The 13228-nt window shown below is 46.6% G+C and overlaps 1 protein-coding gene across 1 annotated transcript in view; it reads right to left on the bottom strand.

The window, feature by feature from the left end:
• Positions 1–6002: 6002 nt before the first annotated feature.
• Positions 6003–13228, bottom strand: part of LOC311101541 (alpha-2-macroglobulin-like) — a gene marked incomplete at its 5' end in the record, with an annotated part of 24144 nt that continues 16918 nt past the window's right edge. The window contains 7 exons of the mRNA XM_084142679.1: positions 6003–6056; positions 6280–6348; positions 6590–6680; positions 6834–6952; positions 7057–7272; positions 7595–7791; positions 7890–8055. Coding sequence (XP_083998805.1) covers positions 6018–6056; positions 6280–6348; positions 6590–6680; positions 6834–6952; positions 7057–7272; positions 7595–7791; positions 7890–8055 — 897 coding nt within the window. The 3' untranslated portion in view covers positions 6003–6017. The remainder of the gene's footprint in view (positions 6057–6279; positions 6349–6589; positions 6681–6833; positions 6953–7056; positions 7273–7594; positions 7792–7889; positions 8056–13228) is intronic.

The following is a 13228-nucleotide window of genomic DNA, read 5'->3' as shown; positions in this document are numbered from 1 at the left end:
CCATTTTCTAAATGGCGGATGATCCATTATAGTGACGTCATCGGTCCTAGAGGCAAATTTGTTCCTTGGAACCTCTGTACCAAATCCCAAGACTTTAGGTCAAATTAGGAGATGGGGCTTAGCAAATTGTGCTTATAGCGCCACCATTGGGCCAAGTTGCACCACGTGTAACCAGATGTATTCATGCAAAATATTACAACATCCCACCAGGTTTGGTCTCTGTAGTTCATACCATTTCAGAGCTATAGCTCTCCAAAAATGGGAACATAATCCTAACACTAATAATGAACGCCAACAAATACAATAGGGTCTCACCCAGCTTTGCGGCTTGAACCCCTAATTAGCATAGATTTGTTTATAATAAACACACCAACACTAGTAAAATCTCTTGAACCAGTCAAGCTAGAGACACCAAACCAACTTTCACATGTTCAGACAATCCTATCCTATCCTATCAATCAATCAATCAATCAATCAATTCTCCCATCTACCTACTTTTTTCCAACTATAACCAGTCACTACCATCAAATATTGCAGTCACTATCACTAATATAACGTATTTCACAACCATAAATACTTTAAGACAAGCACACACATATTCTTTAGGAAATGTACATGTAACTGCCAAAATAAAGGAAACACCAACATAAAGTGTCTCAATAGGGCGTTGGGCCACCCACATACCAGAACAGCTTTGAAGCACCTTGGCATTGATTCTACAATTGTCTGGAACTCTATTGGAGGGATGGGACACCATTCTTCCATGAGAAATTCCATTTTATTTTTTATTTTTTAAGTGGTGGTGGAAAACGCTGTCTCAGGCACCGGTCCAAAATCTCCCACAAGTGTTCAATTGGGTTGAGATCTGTTGACTGAGACGGACATGGCATATGGCTACATCATTTTCATGTTCACCAACATTCAGTGACCACTCGGGCCCTGTGGATGGGGATATTGTCTTCCTATGGGGGCACAGCCATGGTACACAAAATAATGATGAAAATAATGGCCTGCCAAGCATGTTTATACATGACCCTAAGCATGATGGGATTGCTTAATTAACTAAGGAACCACCCCTGTGTGGAAGCACCTGCTTTCAATATACTTTGTATCCCTCATTTACTCAAGTGTTTCCATTATTGTGGCAGTTATCTGTACTTTTCTAGTCATTATTATTTGCCTTCCGCTGTATCCTCTAGCGCAAAAAAAATGTACAACTTTAAAACGTACAGGCTGACGGTCTCCAGGTTGCTTGGAAAAACCCTTTTTGATAGTACTATTACTTTTCATACTACAACCACATTTGCATAAATCCCAATGAAGAGAGATTCTAATGGCAAAGTCAACCCAAACAACATAATATTCAAGTCATAGTGCTAAACAGAACTCCTCCAATCCTTAGATAGAACCTCCATATGCAGCTTACTCTGTGTCTCTGTCTAAAATGACAACGCAGCACTCTTCTGAAGCACGTTCTTTCCATGGCTTACCGCCCTGGGTTGAGCTGGCTTGGCCTGGGCCTTGACTGCCACGGCTGAGGAGCATGGTCATTGGAGAGAGCCTAGGGGGATGGCCTGACCCCATGGTGACCTTGTGGGGGTGTGGTGGGGATGTCTGGTTGTCAATCTCAAAATCAAATCAAATCAAATGTTATTGGTCACATGCGCCGAATACAACAGGTGCAGACATCACAGTGAAATGCTTACTTACAGCCCTTAACCAACAGTGCATTTATTTTTAACAAAAAAAGTAAAAATAAAACAACAACAAAAAAAGTGTTGAGAAAAAAAATAGCAGAAGTAAAATAAAATAACAGTAGGGAGGCTATATATACAGGGGGGTACCGTTGCAGAGTCAATGTGCGGGGGCACCGGCTAGTTGAGGTAGTTGAGGTAATATGTACATGTGGGTAGAGTTAAAGTGACTATGCATAAATAATTAACAGAGTAGCAGAAGCGTAAAAAGGATGGGGGTGGGGGGGGCAGTGCAAATAGTCTGGGTAGCCATGATTAGCTGTTCAGGAGTCTTATGGCTTGGGGGTAGAAGCTGTTGAGAAGTCTTTTGGACCTAGACTTGGCACTCCGGTACCGCTTGCCGTGTGGTAGCAGAGAGAACAGTCTATGACTAGGGTGGCTGGAGTCTTTGACAATTTTGAGGGCCTTCCTCTGACACCGCCTGGTATAGAGGTCCTGGATGGCAGGAAGCTTGGCCCCAGTGATGTACTGGGCCGTACGCACTACCCTCTGCAGTGCCTTGCGGTCGGAGGCCAAGCAGTTGCCATACCAGGCGGTGATGCAACCAGTCAGGATGCTCTCGATGGTGCAGCTGTATAATTTTTTGAGGATCTGAGGACCCATGCCAAATCTTTTCAGTCTCCTGAGGGGGAATAGGCTTTGTCGTGCCCTCTTCACGACTGTCTTGGTGTGTTTGGACCATGATAATTTGTTGGTGATGTGGACACCAAGGAACTTGAAGCTCTCAACCTGTTCCACTACAGCCCCGTCTCTTGGGTTTGGTAGTAGTTGTTACTTTTTAGAACCCTTTTCACACTATTGTGCCAACTGTACTGGCTCTGGTATTTCTTGACACATTGTCCTTTCTAACAAGATTCCAGCAAATATGCTGAATGCCAATAGGAGAACCCTTTGAATAACCCTTTTTGATTCCAGGTACAACCCTTTTGGGTTTAATGTAGATCCTTTTCCACAGATGGTTCTACACGGAACCCGAAAGGGTTCTACCTGAAACCAAAAAGGGTTCTCCTATGGCGACAGCCAAAGAACCCTTAAGAACCCTTTTTTCTAAGAGTGCAGGGACTACATAATGAGACCACAGACAACAGTACTGGATATGTAATAACAATGCTAATCATTCTGTGCCTTGATGTGTCAAAATACTCCTAGTCTGTAACTGTTAATTGAGCAGAATCGTGCTGCTCTACAGACTTGCATGGGGAAGGGAGAGGGGAAGTCTGACTGCTGTTTGGATGCAGCAATACACAAGTGCATGTGAACAGTAACCTCCCCTGAATTCCAAATCAAGCTCCAGACCCCACTACTTCTTATGCACTTGTGTAGATCTGAGAGGATTGGATAGGTAAACAGGTGGTAGCTCCATACTGCTCTCTGATACACCAGGTAGAATTGTCGCCATATACTATTGCTTACACTTGTCAAATTCTTTCAGCTCTCCACAGGTGCACAGGGTATAGGTGCTTGATTTCGGATTCAGGGTGCATTTCAGCTTTAATAGAATGTCAAATGATCTGGTAGCTTGACATCATCTTTGTAAAGGACTCAGACAGGCTATACGATCACAACAACCTTCATAAATCACCATCTGAATATCTTTTTAGAAAAGACTATGCTGTGATTTTGAACATGTAAATCTGAGTGTTTAGGTTTATTGTGAAGCCTTGTGAAATGTAGTTATCTTTTTCTATTCATGGTTAACTTGCCTGAGATACAGTAGTTCTGTAATCCATGTCACTGTCAAGTATAAGAAAAGAGACTAGTGAGAAAAGACCTGAATATATTTTTCTGTTTTTATTTTCCTCATACCGACATGGGTGCAACCAAATGTTCAGCATTGTCCAGAGGTATTTCATATCACTGTTGATAATTATCAGTGTTAGACATTTTTTTTTTTTTTTAAATGGTACACTCTGTTTCATATGGCACTTTCGTGTATGGATTATATGGATTTCATTGGATCTTTTAAAACAGACATGTTACTGTGAGTCTTCTGTGGTTTGAATTCATAGCAACATGGCCATGGTTTTATTAAAACATTTATTTCATTTTCAGTAGATGCAGTCTCATCGCAGTATAAACACTAAAATGTAACTTTTGAAATAATGATCTCACATAATCACTTTAGTAATAGCAGGTTCAGGGTTACAACAGCAGGTTGTGACGTGTTAGCACAAAAAAATAAAATAAAAATAATGCGTTAAAATGTAAGATCCTACGGCCCATCTCTGCCCATCTTTTAAAATGACCCAAAAAAATTGTGTTCACTTACAATATTAAAAACAGATCACGAGTTAGTCAGTCAATATAGTCAATAATGTGTTACCAGGAAGTATAAGCATCAAACTAAATACATTGAGAAGTTTTATGAGCTCTGCCTAAAAACATGAATTCCTACATATGAAAGCACTTGGTTGAGCCCAGGTCCAGTCAGCTTGTGTTTGGCTCTCTGTCTGTCACACTTCATTGATTTCATCACATGTAAAAATGTCAAACATCAATAGAACATTCCCTGCTTGGTCTAGGATTTTACTCTATAAAACAGTGAACATCTACATCTTCACAGGGCTGGCTCCAGGCATAAGCGACATAAGCGGTTGCTTATGGCCCCCGGCTGCTAGGGGGCCCTTGACCAAATAATAAAAAATGTATATATTAGTACATACACTGAGTATACAAAACATTAAGAACTGCTCTTTCCATGACATAGACTGGCCAGGTGAATCCAGGTGAAAGCTTTGATCCCTTATTGATGTCATTTGTTAAATCCACTTCAATCAGTTTAGATGAAGGGGAGGAGACAGGTTAAAGAAGGATTTTTAAGCCTTGAGACATGGATTGTGTATGTGTGCCATTCAGAGGGTGAATAGGCAAAACAAAAAATGTAAGTGCCTTTGAACGGGGTATGGTAATAGGTGCCAGGCACACCGGTTTGTGTCAAGAACTGCAACACTGCTGGGTTTTTCAAGCTCAGTACTTTCCTGTGTGTATCAAGAATGGTCCCCCACCCAAAGGACATCCAGCCAACTTGACAACTGTGGGAAGTTTTGGAGTCAACATGGGCCAGCATCCCTGTGGAATGCTTTCAACACCTTGTAGAGTCCATTCCCAGACGAATTGAGGCTGTTCTGAGGGCAAATGGGAGGGGGGGGGAGGGGGGTGGACTCAGTCGTGGTCTCAACTTTCTGTTGCGCGTTAGAAAAGTAGAATACACAAGGTGCAATTTCGAAATTTGGTTGTGCAGACACTGACAGTCACTCAAATCAGCCATGTTCGCTAACGATTTTTAGATTGGGCCCCTGGATGTGCCTAGGGGCCCTGACCTCCAGGGGCCCCCCCATTGATTTTGTTAGTCACTCTCATATCATTAACATGGCATAAGCCTTGGCAAAATGTGTAGAATTGCAGGAAATTAGCTGTAAAATTGCTAAAAAATGTTCTCTCTTCCCCAAGGCAAAATGAGTAGAATTGCATGGGATTTGTTATAAAATTGCTAAACTTCTCTCCGCCCCATGGCAAAATGTGTAGAGTTGTAGAAAGCTTGCTTTAAACCTGCAACATTTTCTTTACTCCCCATGACAAATGTGTAGAATTGCAGGAAATTTGCTTTAAACTAAAATACTTATCTCCGCTGTCAAGAGGGGGGCCACTAAAATGTTTTGCCTGCGAGGTGCAAATCTGTATGAAACATGTAGGTTTGGTTATGAAAGGTTGTTATGTACTTACTCTCTGCACATGGGGAGCTTCATCACCTGAGAACAGAACAGATGGGAATGCAGAAGTCAGTTCCTTTCTAATGCTAACTTTACTTCCCTTTCGGTCAGTCAACATCATTAAACTCCCACTTCAGGGGTGATCCAATGGGCCCATACTGGTGATGTCTCTTTTCCTTCTTCAGGGAACCAGAGTTATGTACATAACCCTAGACGGGTATGCCAGTGCCACCAAATATCAAATATTTCAGAGAGAAAGGGGTGGTTTGGAAACTGGTTAATAGAAACGGGTATTCTTCCATTAACAGACAAAAAAAGCAACATCCAAACAAGTACAATTATTTTCAATTCATGGTGCTCTTTTATTAAAAGGAGGTTTTGACACTTTTTTTCAAAGGACTAATATATCTAGGACTAATATACCCTATGGGGAACAATGTTTTCTGTGCATGAGATCACGTTTATACTGCTGGTGTTAGATGGAATTCTTACTTGTCTGGTAATAGTCATACACTTTCACCACAGCTGGTTTCAGATTCCTCACAGGCACATCCTACTCTATGGCCAGGCTGTACGTCTTAGTTTCCTTCTTCTTAAGATGGAATTAAAGGAATAATACATTTGACACTGAAGTTCAATGTTCTAGATTCATATAGTGGTACTGTATAAAACATCCACTACGGTCTTACTTTGATGTTACTGTTCAAGTTAAATCCAGTGTGTGGATGCAAATGAGACCACATACAACTAGGTTTTCTGTAACCGATAAAGACAGCACCCTGTTTAGACGCAACATTTATGATTCATGATCCTACCCCATCTAGGTAGATGATGACATGTCCTTCCTCCAGGTCAACTCGTTTGACAGTGGGGTCATTTTTCAACTGGAAGAACAGAACACAGGTTAACATTGTCATAGACAGTGGAACTGATATGTTCAAAGGACAACCACTGGCATTCACAATACTTACAATTAGAACAGATGCCATTATAATTAATATACATTAAGTAATCCTCGAGGGGATTATACTTGGGGCCAGGAGTGTTCCCCAAACGGGTAAAACTCCTGGCCCTCATTAAACTATATGTGTGTTCGCCTCAACTGAGGTTCTATTATTGACTCACAGGCTTGAGGGAGGACTTGTCCAGGACGAAGCCGGAGAGAAGCTTGACATTGATGATCGCCATGTTGGTCTCTTCTCGCCGACCGTTGTACCTGTCAGTCACACCGGGTCAGATGAAGGTAAGATATCATCTTAAACATATTCACATCAAATACATCTTCACACTGGTGGTTCAGTCACTTTTTTTGGTGTCCTACCAGAATCAGTCAGTTGCTATTTCAAGGTTAAAAGGAATACCACTATACCTGACATCCACAGACACTATCAGAGATTTCTTGGTGCCGTCGCATTTCCCCAGTGTCTGTGTTGAGATGTTGAAAGCAGAGAAGTCAGGAGGAGGGGGAATATTGTAGTGCATGGCGATCTGAAAAGACAACAGAGATAACATTGTGCCCTACTGAACACAAACCAGACACTCAATACTGCATGTACTGAGAGGCAGCAAAGGGCAAATGACTGGAGCCTGACCTGCACAAACACGCAGCTCTTGCCCTGTGCCTTGATGTTGTAGTCCCCAGGGACCTCCTTCAGCTGCTCCTCCTGATAGAGCAGCCTGTTGTTCTGATTTACAGTGAACTCCATCTTCAGGCCTCCGGCCGAGCTCACACTGACTGAACTGGCGCCCTCTGGACTGAAGGTGGCAGTAGCGTACTTGGCCAGGGCCTGCAGTGCTACCACTGTGTCCTGGTGGCAGGGGAAGAAGAGAGAGATACTGTTGCAAAAACAAATCAGGATGACTATAGCTTTGGTATGGATGGAGAAAATCAATATAACAAAGTAATACATATTAAGAATGTAAAATGAAGCACAACGATTCAAAGAAATCCACAACTGTATGTGTTGTGTTATGAAATGATTGTAACGCTTTAATACAATGTCCAATATGCTACATTTCATATAACAATAAGTATTTGCTGTGATCAATGTTTAACCATGTACTAACAGTAGGAGTGATAGGCAGATGAGGTGCTAGAGTGAATTAATGTCTACCAGACCAAGAAAGTACCTGTGTGGAGGCAAAGCCTCCGTAGGGGTTCTGCTGCTGGGCCAGCCAGCGGACAATGCCAGTGGAGTAGTCCAGCCCAAAGCCTGGCATGGAGGGGCCTGAGAGCAGCGCCAGCAGCACGTAGGATGTCATCTCCACCTCTAGAGAGTCCGTCTTCGTCCCCGAAGCCTCTGCTCTCCCCCAGTGACGATTGCCACCTGTGATCATTTTCATTGTCAGTGGCTGTTTCACAGCAGTCTGACAGACAGAAAGGTAGAGACATACAGATATTTTCTCAAAGAGACAAGACACATACCTGAGGTAGCAGATATCTTGTCCAGGTGGGTGATGAGCTTGGCCCTCATGTCCTGGTTTTGTGCCAGGGTGAATGCATAGGACAGCAGGGCTGTGGTGTAGGTGTTCTCCAGCTGGTCAGACACTGCTGCCTTCAGACACGCCAGACTCTTCTCCACCATGGGGTCCTGACACACCCACATACAAATACAACAGGGTTGTAGTTATTAGGCACCAAACAGAGGAACACTGATTGAAACTTGGAGGGAATACCTCAACCAATAAGAAATGCACATTTTGAGTTACAAAATGTGTATGGGTTTTCCATTGTGTTCCCTAATGAATACAACCCAGACCTTTTATCAGGTCTTTAATATGGGTATGAGTACTTAATAATGTCAGCAATATAAATAAATGAACAAGTGTGTACAGTTGAAGTTGGAAGTTTACAAACACTTAGGTTGGAGTCATTAAAACTAATTTTTCAACCACTCCACTAATTTCTTGTTAACAAACTATAGTTTTGGCAAGTCAGTTAGGATATCTACTTTGTGCATGACACAAGTCATTTTTCCAACAATTGTTTACAGACAGATTATTTCACTTATAATTCACTGCATCACAATTCCAGTGGGTCAGAAGTTTACATACACTAAGTTGACTGTGCCTTTAAACAGCTTGGAAAATTCCAGAAAATGATGTCATGGCTTTAGAAGCTTCTGATAGGCTAATTGACATCATTTGAGTCAATTGGAGGTGTAGCTGTGGATGTATTTCAAGGCCTACCTTCAAACTCAGTGCCTCTTTGCTTGACATCATGGGAAAATCAAAATAAATCATACCGCACAGGAAGGAGATGCGTTCTATCTCCTAGAGATGAACGGACTTTGGTGCGAAAAGTGCAAATTAATCCCAGAACTACAGCAAAGGACCTTGTGAAGATGCTGGAGGAAACAGGTACAAAAGGATTTATATCCACAGTAAAACGAGTCCTATATCGACATAACCTGAAAAGCCGCTCAGCAAGGAAGAAGCCACTGCTCCAAAACAGCCATAAAAAAGCCAGACCACAGTTTGCAACTGCACATGGGGACAAAGATCGTACTGTCCTCTGGTCTGATGAAACAAAAATAGAACTGTTTGTGTCAAGGGGTGCTGAAGGTGGGTGTGGTGCATGGATCAAACGCAGGACGCAGAAGCTCAGTCCAAAAGACTTTAGTGCAATAATCACGTAGAAAATAAGCACAATAAGCCCAAAGGCGAAATCACGGTGCACACAGGCGTCAAACAAACGGCGCACTAACATGTGCGAAAACCCTCTCCTGTCACGGTTTCGGCCGAGGCTGCTCCTTCTCCTTGTTCGGGCAGGCTTCGGCGGTCGTCGTCTCCGGAGTACTAGCTGCCACCGTTCTATGTTTCATGTTCGTTTGGTTTTGTCTCTTTGTAACACCTGTCCCTTGTTTGTGTTTGATTGTGTTCCCTATTTAGTTTCGTGTGTTTGGGTCAGGTGTTATGCGTGATTGTCTATTGTCAGCCTGCCTCCGAGGAGTTTGTATATCTCGTTGTTGTTTTCGAGAGTTCGCACTGCGTGCGCTTTTCTTGTTTTTTCCGCACTGTGTGTGTGCGTAATTGTTCGCGCCGCCCGGTTGGGTTGGCGACTCATTGTTCATGTGTTGGACCTTACTAAAGTCTGTTGAAGTCATCCTGGTTCCTGCGCTTGATTCCTTTCACTCATCCACACACAGCACTCTGACAGAATCACGCATCATTCCATGGAATCAGCAGGAGCGACCGCGCCAACAGCAGGTATGGAGGAACGTCTTCGTGGGCAGGAGGACCGGATTAACCAGGTCTGTCATGCCCTGGAGGGGGTGATGAACACTCTCACCGATGGGAAACCAGCGGGGTACCCACGACCCCACCTACCGAACCATCCCCATCGGTCAGTCCTCCGGTCCCATCTCCGGAACCCAGTGGGATTCGGCTCTCGCTCCCGAGGGCGTACGACGGCTCCGCTGCCGGGTGTCAAGGGTTCCTGCTGCAAGTGGAGCTCTACCTCGCCACCGTACACCCGGCGCCCTCGGGACACGAGAGCGTCTCAGCCCTCATCTCCTGTCTCACCGGCAAGGCGTTGGAGTGGGCCAACGCCGAATGGAGGAGAATGGACGCCGCTACTACTACCTATGCGGAGTTCTCCCGCCGCTTCCGTGCTGTGTTTGACCATCCACCAGAGGGGAAGGCGGCGGGGGAGCGTCTGTTCTACCTCCGACAGGGGATGAGGAGCGCCCAGGACTTTGCCTTGGAATTCCGGACTCTAGCGGCTGATGCAGGGTGGAATGAGCGGGCCCATATAGACCACTTCCGTTGCAGCCTCCGGGAGGACGTCCAGCGAGAGTTGGCGTGCAGGGACACCTCGTTGACCTTTGACCAACTTGTCGACATGGCCATTCGGCTGGATACCCTGCTCGCCACCCGTGGACGTCCCGGGTGGGGTTCGCCCATTCCACTCTCCAGCACCTCCGAGCCGAGCCCTATGGAGCTCGGGGGTGCTGGCGCTAGAGAACGGAGGAGTAGGAACCCGAGGGGGGCCGTTCCCTGCACTAACTGTGGCCGAGGAGGGCACACCGCGGCTAGGTGTTGGGGAGGGTCCCCCGGTGGAGGAGAAGGCAGGTCACGCATTGGGGGGTCCCCCCAGGTGAGTAGGCGCCCTACTCACCCAGAGCTTTCTGTCGTTCACCTAACCTTGCCTGTTTGTTTTCCACAGGTTGCACCTCGTTCCCAGCATAAGGCGCTGGTAGATTCAGGCACAGCTGGGAATTTTGTAGATCGCCAGTTTTGTATAGAGTTAGGGATTCCCCTCCTTCCAGTTGATAAGCCTTTCCCTGTTCATGCCCTAGATAGCCGTCCGTTAGGGTCTGGGTTGATTAGGGAGGTCACAGCACCCCTTCAAATGATGGCGCAGGAGGGTCATGAGGAGACGATTCAGCTCTATCTGATTGACTCTCCTGCGTATCCGGTAGTGCTGGGCCTTCCCTGGTTGATGACCCATGACCCTACTATTATGTGGCGAGAGAAAGCTCTTAAAGGGTGGTCTGCCCAGTGTGAGGGGCGGTGTCTGGGTGTTTCCATAGGGGCGACCTCGGTGGAAAGTCCGAATCTAATGACAGCACTGCATATTCCCCCCGAGTATGAGGATTTGAAACTGGTGTTTAGTAAAACTAGGGCGGCGCAGCTGCCGCCTCATAGACGGGGGGATTGTGCGATAGATCTCCAGTCAGGAGCAGCTCTCCCGCGGAGCCATGTGTATCCCTTGTCTCAAGAGGAGAGGAAGGCAATGGAGACGTACATCGCTGAGTCTCTGAGACAGGGATACATACGGGCCTCCACTTCACCCGCTTCCTCGAGTTTATTTTTTGTGAAGAAAAAGGATGGAGGTCTGCGCCCGTGTATTGATTACCGCGGTCTCAATCAGATTACGGTGAAGTACAGCTATCCACTTCCTCTGATTGCGACTATGACGGAGTCACTGCACAGTGCGCAGTTCTTTACTAAATTGGATCTCAGGAGCGCATATAACTTGGTGCGCATTAGAAAGGGCGATGAATGGAAGACAGCGTTTAGCACGACTTCCGGACACTACGAGTATCTAGTCATGCCATATGGGTTAATGAATGCTCCCTCAGTCTTCCAATCCTTCGTCGATGAGATTTTCCGGGACATGCAGGGACAGGGAGTAGTCGTGTACATCGACGACATTCTGGTGTACAGTCCTACCCGAGCAGAGCATGTAGCCCTGGTGCGCCGAGTATTGAGGAGGCTGTTGGAGCATGACCTATATGTCAAGGCAGAGAAATGTCTGTTTTTTCAGAAGTCGGTCTCCTTTCTGGGTTACCAGTTGTCTGCGTCAGGGGTGAAGATGGAGGTAGACCGGGTGTCAGCTGTGCGTAATTGGCAGACCCCAACCACTGTGAAGGAGGTGCAACAGTTCTTGGGTTTTGCAAATTATTACCGGAGGTTTATCCGGGGTTTTGGACAGGTGGCAGCTCCCATAACGTCTCTGTTAAAGGGGGGTCCGGTGCGCTTGCGGTGGTCAGCTGAGGCGGACAGGGCTTTTGGGAGACTGAAGGACCTGTTTACCTCGGCGCCGGTGTTGGCGCATCCGGATCCCTCTTTACCTTTCCAGGTAGAGGTGGACGCGTCAGAGGCCGGTATAGGGGCCGTTCTTTCCCAACGGTCTGGCACACCACCTAAACTCCGTCCCTGTGCGTTTTATTCTAAAAAGCTCAGTCCGGCGGAGCGGAATTATGACGTAGGAGACAGGGAGCTGTTAGCCGTGGTACAGGCCCTAAAGGTGTGGCGGCATTGGCTCGAGGGGGCTCAACACCCTTTCCTCATTCTAACTGACCATCGTAACCTGGAGTACATCCGGGCAGCTAGGAGACTGAATCCTCGCCAGGCCCGCTGGACTATGTTTCTAGCCCGGTTTGTGTTTAAAATCACATACATCCCTGGGTCCCAGAACGGGAAGGCAGATGCTCTGTCTCGGCAGTATGACGCGGAGGAGAGGTCCGTTGAGCCCACACCCATACTACCAGAGTCTTGTCTGGTTGCACCGGTGGTGTGGGAGGTTGATGCCGAGATCGAGCGGGCGTTACGCACCGACCCAAGTCCTCCACAGTGTCCAGTGGGTCGGACGTACGTTCCGCTCGAGGTACGCGATCGCCTCATTTGTTGGGCTCATACGTCCCCCTCCTCTGGCCATCCGGGTATCGGCCGGACAGTGCACTGCCTTAGCACGAAGTACTGGTGGCCAACGTTAGCTAGGGATGTGAGGATTTATGTCTCCTCCTGTTCGGTGTGTGCCCAGTGTAAGGCGCCCAGACATTTGCCCAGGGGTAAGCTACAACCCCTGCCTATTCCACAACGACCCTGGTCCCACCTCTCGGTGGATTTTGTTACCGACCTTCCCCCCTCACAGGGGAATACTACCATCCTGGTCGTTGTGGATCGGTTCTTGAAGGCCTGTCGTCTCCTTCCCATGCCGGGTCTACCCACTGCCCTACAGACCGCTGAGGCTCTGTTTACCCATGTCTTCCGGCATTACGGGGTACCCGAGGATATAGTGTCTGACCGAGGCCCCCAGTTCACCTCCAGAGTGTGGAGAGCGTTTATGGAACGGTTGGGGGTTTCGGTAAGCCTTACCTCGGGTTACCACCCGGAGAGTAATGGGCAGGTTGAACGTGTTAACCAGGAGGTGGGTAGGTTTCTGAGGTCTTATTGCCAGGGCCGGCCGGAGGAGTGGGCGAGATACGTTCCGTGGGCCGAAATGGCACAGAACTCTCTCCGCCACTCCTCCACCCA

The sequence above is a fragment of the Coregonus lavaretus genome, assembly GCF_964263955.1.
Source record: "Coregonus lavaretus genome assembly, chromosome: 26".
NCBI lineage: Eukaryota > Metazoa > Chordata > Actinopteri > Salmoniformes > Salmonidae > Coregonus > Coregonus lavaretus.
Note: the sequence above shows the minus strand (reverse complement) of the source record. Positions and strands in the feature narration are given on the sequence as shown.